At 51.6% G+C, this 9,449-nt stretch overlaps 1 protein-coding gene across 2 annotated transcripts in view; it reads right to left on the reverse strand.

Moving 5' to 3' along the window:
* PLPP4 (phospholipid phosphatase 4) overlaps positions 1-8,547 on the reverse strand; it is a 133,933-nt gene extending 125,386 nt beyond the window's left edge. Inside the window, exon 1 of one of the 2 annotated variants that reach the window (XM_014865992.3) lies at positions 8,004-8,547. In XM_014865992.3, the coding sequence (XP_014721478.1) occupies positions 8,004-8,059 (56 nt within the window). In that variant the 5' untranslated portion in view covers positions 8,060-8,547. The remainder of the gene's footprint in view (positions 1-8,003) is intronic. The other variant, XM_044749788.2, reaches the window with a different exon arrangement.
* Positions 8,548-9,449: the final 902 nt, after the last annotated feature.

Consider the following 9,449-nt stretch of genomic DNA (forward strand, 5'->3'; position numbering starts at 1 on the left):
ACCTACCCATATATACACATTGGCCATTTCTTTTTCCCAGAGGCTTCTTGGACAACTATTTAGAATGCCTTCCCCCAACTTTCTAAATCCTAGTTCAAGACTCAGCTCTCCTGTGGTACTGAGAACTGCACTCGCATTGTTATTACATTGTGAAATTAGGAATCTTCTGATTGATCCAGATCTCCACCTCCCCACCAGAGGGAAGGGAGAGGAAGGAAGGAAAGGGCAGTACTTTGATGCCCACTATGTGCCAGCTTTGAACTAGGCACCTGTCACACATTACAGCCCTTCATCTTTACAGCCCCCCTGGAGGTGACATTGTAGTTTCGATCTTACAGAGGAGGAAGCCAGGGCACATCTTTACACTCAGCAGTCAGTGCGTACAAGTGGACCACGGTGCCACACGACCCACCCTCCTGCAGCGTGGAGACCCAGCTCTGGGCTTCCTCGAGTCATTCGCCAGGCCCACCGCCGCTTTACACAAAGTAGCTGTTCAACAGATCTGGATTAAAGCAGCATACAGACTAGACCTCTCTTTCAGAATTATAGCTGGACAAAGAGAAGCCAAATCCTTCTTTAAAAACCTCAGATGAATAACCCAGCATTTCCACTCCTAGGTTTATACTCAACAGAAATTCAAAATATGTTCACTAGAAAACAATAGCAGTATTTTGCTTAATAGGCAAAAGCAGTAAATAATCCAAACATCGATAAAGAGTAAAATGAGTAATTAAAGAGGTACAATCACACAACGAAATGCTCTACAACAGTGACAATTAACAAACTACAACTGTGCCCAACACGGATGAATCTCAAAAAAACACCAAACAAAAAGTCACACACACGACAGCACACTCTATGATTCCACTGACACACACAGGAGTGCACACTGCACGATTCCGTCTACACGGAGTTCAAAAATGGTGTTAGAAGTCAGGGTGGGGGAGACCCTCAGGGGTGGTGGAGGGGGACTGGCAGGGAGAGGGTATTCTGGGCAGTTGTACAGTTATGAATCGTACACTTTGTGTACGTTATTTTTAGTTTAAACTAAATTCCCGTTTTTGTAGGTCAAAATAGTCAAATAGCAATTTCATTTGATTCAAAAGAATCCTTCAATAAAAACAGATTTTTAAAACCCGCTGGTAGAGCAGAAAGAAACATCTGGCATCGATTGGCAGACTGCTACCTTTCTGAAAACCAACCTAAATGCTCCAGCAGATTCTGACCCCGTTTCTTCTTCCCTTGTCTTCAGTGGAGACAGAATAACAGCTAGTCCCTCACGTCTGCGGGACAATTTTTCACAGTCACACACTGAAAGACTGTGATGAAGCCGCCCCACAGTCTCAGCTTCCTGCTCGCCCGTCCCGGGCATCTCCAAGCCCCTCCTTAACACCTTTGAGCCTTTAGCTGAATGAGGAGGACACGCTGGCGGGCATGGTCCGGTATGAATTCACCTCCTCACTGTGAACCAGCGTCTCTAATTCATCCACAGAACACCAATGTTATAATTTTTACAGAAGCAATATTACTAAGATGATTTTCATATTTAAAAACACTATCACAGAAAAATAGAGGCTGGGAGCTTTTATGAGCCTTGTGTGGGTCATAAAAGGCATAATCTTTATAAGTAATTGAGATAACTTTAGCCAGAACTTATAAAACTAACCATCTCCTTTTGTAGGGTTATAAGCATTTATCTTCCTGTGGAAAAACATCATCAATGTTCAGAATTCTGGGTGCAGTCAACTCATTTTACAGCGGCAAATAATATTTCAAACAGAAGGATGCTCCATTTATCAGATGACAAGGCAGAAGCCTTTCCAGGGAGGGGAGAAGCACTGGGCACACTTGGTCCAGCATGAACCAATCGAGGCAGAAAGGGTGTCTGATGACAAGAACTCCCTGTACCAGGCTTCCAACGGAACTCTGTATGACGAACAGACTCAGAAGAAAATGATGCGAACACAGCATTTTCCATCTACATTATCTAACGGAGTTAAGCTGATAACACTTTTGATTCGATGTCCCAGAATCACTGTTGTAAACGGCCAGCAGTTGAAGTCACCACTGAGACACTGCAGGGCTGCGATCAGCCCCTCCATCAGACAGCGAGCCATCCACGCTGCTCTGTGCAGGTACGGCTCAGGGAACGAACTCACGGCAAGGTACATACCTCACTTTGGGGGCTAAAAGGAATCATTTGCAATATATTTAAAGGAGTTTATTCTTTTATTGAAATCTTGTAGTAAATCATAAAGTATCATTAGCTACTGTGGCTTTTCTCTTTAGTGTACATTGTGGACTCATCTCAATAAAAAGATAATAACATGACCATTTGCTGAGCACCCACAATGAGCTGAATACTCTACTCACCAGCCTTACATTCATGGATACTGTTAACATTCCCATCGAACAGATAGGGAAAGAAGGACTTAAGCTGGATAAATGCTTTCCCAAAAAGCTCACACAGCTGAAAAGCAGCAAAGCCAGGATTCAGTGCCCAGCAACCTGATGCCAAAGACTATGGTCACGACGACTTCGCTACACCGACATTCTTAGACACTACGTATATGAAGAGGGAGTCACGGGTGCAGAGAAGACACCTAATTTTTGCTATATATACCACAGGCACCTAAAGCACCTTATCTAATAAAACCCAATGAAGTTAAGTATTTCCCACATGGAGAAACTCAGGTTCAGAGATTTCAGGCAACTTGCTAGTTAATCACAGAGTCAAAACCCAAACACAGACCTGTCAATCTCCAAAGCCCATCGTCTTCCATTACACGGGAGTACATTATACACTGCTGGGCAAGTATCTGATCACTGTGATTTTTTGTTCCAAATCTCCCGGGCTCCCCAGTTAGTGCCTCCAAGGGAGCGGGCAGGCTTCCCAGCAGGGCACTGAGAGCTTCCACATTCCTGTCCCATGCTCATTTCCTGCCACTCTTACCACCCCCTCCCAAAACCCACACTCTCTGCTGAAGTCACACCTGGTGACCTGATTCCCACCCAAAATGTGCCTCCGGGCCTCCAGGATTTTGCTCTAGGACACTCCATCTGCAGGAATGTCCTCGGGCCAGGCCCTCTATACCTGCCATTGGATGCTCAAGACTCAGGTGAGCTGTCAGCTCTGGGCAGGCTTCCCTGGCACCTGTCTCCTCCTTCTCATCCCTCCCAGGACTAATTAACCCCTCCTTCTCAGTAAAATGGAGCACTATGCTCCAACTACTGTCCCCAACCTGGAGTCCTAGACTGGAATCCTAGGGGCAATAATGAAAGATGTTAGTTACTGTCACTATTCCAAACATCGACCTGACAGCCAGCGCCCTCAAGCAAGTCACCTGGACCAGCTAAAGCAGCAAGGCTCCCTGAGTCTGTTTGGAATTGCACCAACCGAAGTTCACTAATGAAAGGAAAGAACTCCTACAAGCGCAGGCACCTAGAAGGTGCCGCAAACAAGCATCTGTCAACTGGATGAATGATGAAAGAGAAATGTTTGGAGGCAAAACTTTCAAAACCAGTGATGGCATGGGGTAAGACAGCAAATAATGGTGCACTGTGTGCTTGCTCTGCCAGACTGTGAGCTCCGTGGAGGCCCCCAGTTTTCCTTCTCCGATCATCCCCAGCACCTGGCACAGGCCGCCTGCATAGGAAGCTCAACCAAGGATGCTGGACTGATCTACAGTGAGGCAAATCTGTTACCTGAGCAGCCCGGCATCCTGAGCAGACCCACAGCCCCTGGAGGGACATCCCAGGCATGGAGCCTCCAGGAGCCACAGGCAGGGAGAGAGAGAGAAGGAGGGAGGGAGGGACGGATGGATGGAGGGAGGAGCTGAGGACCCCAGCCTCACAAGTGAAATAGGCAGATCACCTTCCCCGAGTCAGCATTTCAGATCCTCATCCTATTTCCAGGGTCATTTCCGCAATGCTGTAAATAAAGGGTTTTCCAATTTAACAGATGTTGTGGAGGGCAATGGCCAACAGCTGCGAGAGAAAGGAGCATGCCACTCGTTCTTTAATACTATCACTTATGCTCCTACCAGCAATTTACTCACCACATCTTGCCCTCTGGGCTCCAAAGACCTAAGAAAGACCCCTCAAAGTCTGGAGCATGCCCTAATCCCATCTCTTAGGGAACGTGAGCCACAACTGCCACCTCCACTGTTGAGGTGTCATCCTAAGAGTCTGACTTGAGAACTAGAGTGACATCTCTTCCCACACATTACTCCAGGCCGTGCTTTTGCTTCTGGGGAGGTCACATAAGGGGATCGCTTCTAGGATGTGGTCACTTTCATTCTAGTCTGGAAGCCTGGCAGGACACATTCCATCTCAGTGGCTGGTGGCTTTGGGACAGGGGGTGGATTGCCTGTTTGAATCCAGGTGACACCTCCTGCTAGCTGAGTACCTTCAGGCAAGTTACTTGACCTTTTCACACCTTGGTTTCTTTATTTGTGAAGAGAATGAAGAGTGCACCCTCAAGTGAGACAAGGACTAAAGGAGAAATCCCACAGAATACCTTTGGCATACAGTAAGCCCTCGGCTGACCAACGCTGGCTGCTATTTTTTTCTAAAGGAGTACAGCAAGGTGAACGAGAGTCCAGATGACAGTCAGAGCATCTAGATTTAGATCTGAGATCTGCCCTCATTAGCCTGGTGACTTGGGCATTTCCTTAATCTGTCCATGCTTCAGTTTCTTCATCCATGAGCAGAAATATCAATATCCCCCCTCCATCGGGTGCGTATAAGGGTTAAATGGTATATGTGATCATCTTCATTAGTGCCTGGCACATAGCAAGTAAGCTCTCAATACCTGGTAGCTATCATATTGGGATAATAGTGAAAGTGGAAGTAACGTAGTAGTAATATACCATCCATCTGTGGGGCTGTGACAGGCCACCTTCTTTCCATGCGCTTGCTCAACAAGGTCCAGCGCTGGCTTGGCATTTGCAGAAAGGCCCACAGAATCTCTGACGGAGCCTTGGGTGGCAGCAGGATGGAGGAAGCACACTGGCGCTCCTCTCCCTGCTCTGCCTACAGTCCAGAAGGAAGAGCAAAGGGGCCTCTGGGCCCACAGGCTTCACAGCGCTAAATGCAGCCTCACAGCTACACACGGTACTTTGATTCTTCCTAAACACTGGGTTCCTCTAACCAATTTATTTCCTGTCAGGTTAAACTTTATGTGCCAGCCCTGATTTGCATTACTCATTACTAACTTTCCTCCCAGTGATTTGAGCTTCTTAGGTAGAATTGTCCAAAAGGTATGGAGCACCTCTTGGGTGACCTATGGGGGTTGCTGGGAGAGCATCCTCTTGGAATCCTGAATCAGAAAACCTCAGCACCAAATCTGGTCTACAAATAGAGAACTGGTTCCTTAAGACAGCAAAGGAAAGCTTACATCCCTACTACCTATGGGTCCAAAATGCATTTCGTTAGCCCTAACTTTGAACCTAAGGGAGCATATGGGCATCGGGTGGTGGGATTCCTGCCTTCATGCAGAGCAAATGTGGTCAGAGAACAGGTGCATCCACAGCTGATGCTCCCCCAGAGGCACAAGTTTGCAAAGAAGTAAAGTAACTCCCCCCAAAAAGACTATTCTCTTATCCTGAGAAATAGGGTAGAAATACCAAGCAGAACCTCATGATGAATTATGTCAGTTATGTTGGACCCAGCAGCAAAGAAACGGGATTCAGCTTGTCCAGAGGGACTTTCTACACCTGCCCAGGGGGTGCCCTGCTGCTGAGACCACCAGCTTCATGGGCAGAGGTGGGTACAAGCCACTGAATCTTGCCATCACATCAGTGCTGGCAAAAATTTCCCGGAAAAGTCAGCCTCTGTCATCTCGCCAGAAGCTTATCTGAGAAAACAAACGGTCATCTGTATCTCCGCGCTCCCAGCGGTCCTTGGAGAGGTCGTTATCCGCCTCTGGGCATCCAAAATTCCCACGCAGGGAGTCTCGCACTGATACCAAGGCTGGTCTTTGCCGGTAAAAGAGCCACAAGTTGGACATACTGTTAATATTCCCAATTTGATATGAAAGCAGGAAATCATCCAAAAATGCCATCAATGCCCAAGCATTTCTCTTTGGGTGACAGCAGATCCCCAATTAAGTAATTAACACAAAGGGGAAGTTTGGAGAAAAGAATATAAACTACCCGTCTGGTTTTTATACAACATCCTTAGAGGAAGCAAGAAGCACAGAGAACGGTAATTGTCAGATTTTCAAATCCACTGCACAGACCATTATATATTTGTAAACATCTTGTAAATGTTTGCAGGGATAGTTGAAGCGAAATTGGAAAACAGTATAAATATTTACATACTTTTGGACCCTTTTTTTATCTGACAATTCCCAGCAGCAATCAAACCAGGCAGCCTAAGAGCCTCCCCCACTGTATTTCAGCATTACTCACAGAAACGCTCACCCCACAAACGTCAAATTCTACGACACACTGAACACTATTTTATCATTTCTATCACATAATAATTAATGTGGCTTGGCCTATCTGCCAACTGAAAACAGACCCCATCTGATCACACGGCAATCACTAGTTTTAACCTATATTCTAAACGCAGAGAAATAGCGTGAGCAGCGGGGAAAGTGTTTTCTGTTTTCCCAAATGCATCAAGACCCAACTCAAGTTGTTCTCGTTCCTTCTTCCCACTGAATAACACTAGTGTTTAGTCAAAGCTGGGAGAGGGGGCTTGCCTGCATCTGGGGGAGATGACGGCCCTTTCTGATGGCGTGAATAAATACTCTGGATGAATTTAATCCCTAGTAAAGAAAACATGCAAGAAAGGGCATTTCTTTCCATGTGTGCATCCTGGCTGCACGGAACAGAAGTCATCTCACAGCCTCCCACCTGCCATCAATGACTCCGGATTTGGGGCAGAAATCCAGAGAGGGGCCTCCTGTTTGGAACGGCTCAGTGGGCTTTTCAAAAAGACAAAAAAAAACCCGGCGAATCCAGCAAGTTCATGCAACTTTAATATTTTACATGTGTCTGAAAACAGCCATGGGCAGAGGGGTAGAGAAAACCTGACCGGCTAACGGAGGGAAAAGTGGAGGTGTGGGCGCCTAGGTGACAGATCACACGGGGCTGTGGAGTGGGTCTAAGCTGGTGTTCTGGGTTTGGATCTGAATGACAGAGACGCCACAGCTCCTTGCTGCTTGGGGCCGTGGGAGGCAGGTGGGCAGCGGGTCCCCGGGGCGCCCTGGGGCTCAGACATCTTTGAAAGAAGCTGCGCCAGGGCCCCCTCCTCTTTCCAAGATCACTATTTCCAGGTACGAGCCGCTCAGAGCCCGGGGCATTTCGCTGCTGCCCCCATACAGTCTCCGCCTGCACCCCAAGCGGACATGGATTCCGCGCAGAGCTCCAGGGCGTATGGAGCCCACATCCCAGGCTGCGCCCCCCACCCCACCCCGACTTCCAGAGCCTCCGCAGCAACAGTTTTCCAGCTGGAGAAGTACCGCAAATGCCTCCTGGGAAAACGCTCACCAGGACCCCCGGCGCCAAAGCCAGAGACACGGCAGGAGACCGAGCCTGGCCCTGGCCTAGGCAGGGGTGGGCAATGGGAGATGGGACCAGAGGCAAAGATTGCAAACAGCGGGCTCGAAGATCACACAAAGAGAAACTTCCCCAGGGTGCGCGTCCGCGTCCAGGGAGCAGCCTTGAATCCCCGGGCAGGTAGTGCGGAGCGGACGAAAGCCGCAGGCGAGGGGACCCGAGCGACTGCCGGACCCGCTCCCCGGCACGATGGGGGTGGCGGGAGCAGGTCTCAGCCCGGCGCGCGCAGGTCCCGTCGTGCCCAGGGTCCCGGAAGGGGATCGAGGGGGGTCTCTCTTGGTCCCGCAGGACACATCCCGGGCACTGGGCAGGTAGGAGACCTCGAATCCAGGCCCCAGCGGGACGCGGTGGCGCAAACAAAGTTGGGGCGCAGAGACGATCGGTCCGTGGGTCCCCGCGTCCATGCGTCCCCGCCCGCGGCGCGCCACTACTTACACGAAGACCCCAAAGAGCAGGGCTCGGACCCCGATCTCGATGGCCAGCTCCCGCATGGTGCGGCCGGAGCAGCTCCCGCGGCGGCGGCGCCTGGTGCTCTCCGCGGCTCCCGCAGCTCCGCTGGCGCCGGCTCGCCAGACCCGGGGCGGCGAGGGAGGCGCGCTCCAGCCGCGGGCGGGGGCGGGAGGCGGGCGCCGGGCTGGGGCGGGCTGGCGGCGGGGAGGGCTCAGCCCAAACCTCCCGCCTCCGGCCCCGGGGCTCCCGGACGCCGCGCCGGCCGCTCCCCACGCTCCCGGCCCCGCGTCCCGGCGCCCAGCCGGGGGCGCATCGGGACTCCCGGCTCCCTCGCGCCGGCGCCGCCCCCGCGCCCTGGACCCGCGCCGGGCGCCCACGGCGCGGGGAGGGGAAGCCCGGGGAAGCCCCGCCGCCGCCGCGCCTCCCTGCGCGCTCCCCGCTCCCCGCCCCCCGCCAGTGGGCGGCCCCCGGGCTCGGCGCCCGGGCAGCGCGCTCGCTGGGGCTCTGCCCGCGGCCCCTCCGCGTCTCCTCGCTCGGCCTCCGGTCTCTCGCTTGCTGCCACACGCACGTGGGCTTGTAGTGGAGGAGCGCTTCGGGGATTCTCTTAGACTCCAGGCCGCCCTCACACCCTCTGTTCTTGCCGAGCAGCGTCCCCCCCTCCCGTTTTCTGTCCTCCCTCCACCTTTCCAACCTGAAAGTCGTTTTTTTTTAGGACGTTCCCCCGAGATCACTCGCAGGCTTCGCTTTGCCCTCGGGAAGTGTCAATCAGGCTCCAGAGTCCTGGCACAGACTGAGGGCAAAGGCGAGATTGGCTCCCCGCCATGCCACCAGCGCCAGGTGGCCCCTGGGGACGGGATCCCTCCCAGCCCCCGCAGCTTTGGACTGCTGCGGTGTGAAATGTGAAAAAAGAGACTGGCACGGTCCCTGCTCGCGGAGGGGATCAGGTCGTTCGTGCCTGACACAGCGTTCAGTCATCAGCGCCTGAGGCGGCCAGGCTGCGGGTAGGGCCTTAGAGCCAGGAGCCTCATCCTCCTCAGGGTTCAGAGCCCAAGGCTGGACCCTCACCGGTGACCTTGGGGTCATGACCTCAAGCCAGAGCCCAGCCAGGGCTTGGCTTTGCTTTCCCATCACCTGTCAGGATTGTCTATATTTCTCAGAATTTGAACTTCTCAGCTTTACTAATTTAAACCAAATGGACATTCAAGGTGCAAAATTCCCATTAACCGTGACCATTAGGTTGTCCCTGGGGAGCCCAGATCTCTCCTGGGTTTTGTCAGCAGGGGAAATTAGAAGGTAGTTTCTGGGAATGAGGAGCCATAGCTCAGTCTTGGACAAAACGGGGTAGGTAGAAAGAAGATCTTAGGAGGAGGGCTTCTCTCAGCAAAGGGCAGACAGACCCTACTTCCAAAGGGACATGTAGCAGTCCAAGAT

This window comes from Equus asinus, chromosome 2 (assembly GCF_041296235.1).
Source record: "Equus asinus isolate D_3611 breed Donkey chromosome 2, EquAss-T2T_v2, whole genome shotgun sequence".
Classification (NCBI taxonomy): domain Eukaryota; kingdom Metazoa; phylum Chordata; class Mammalia; order Perissodactyla; family Equidae; genus Equus; species Equus asinus.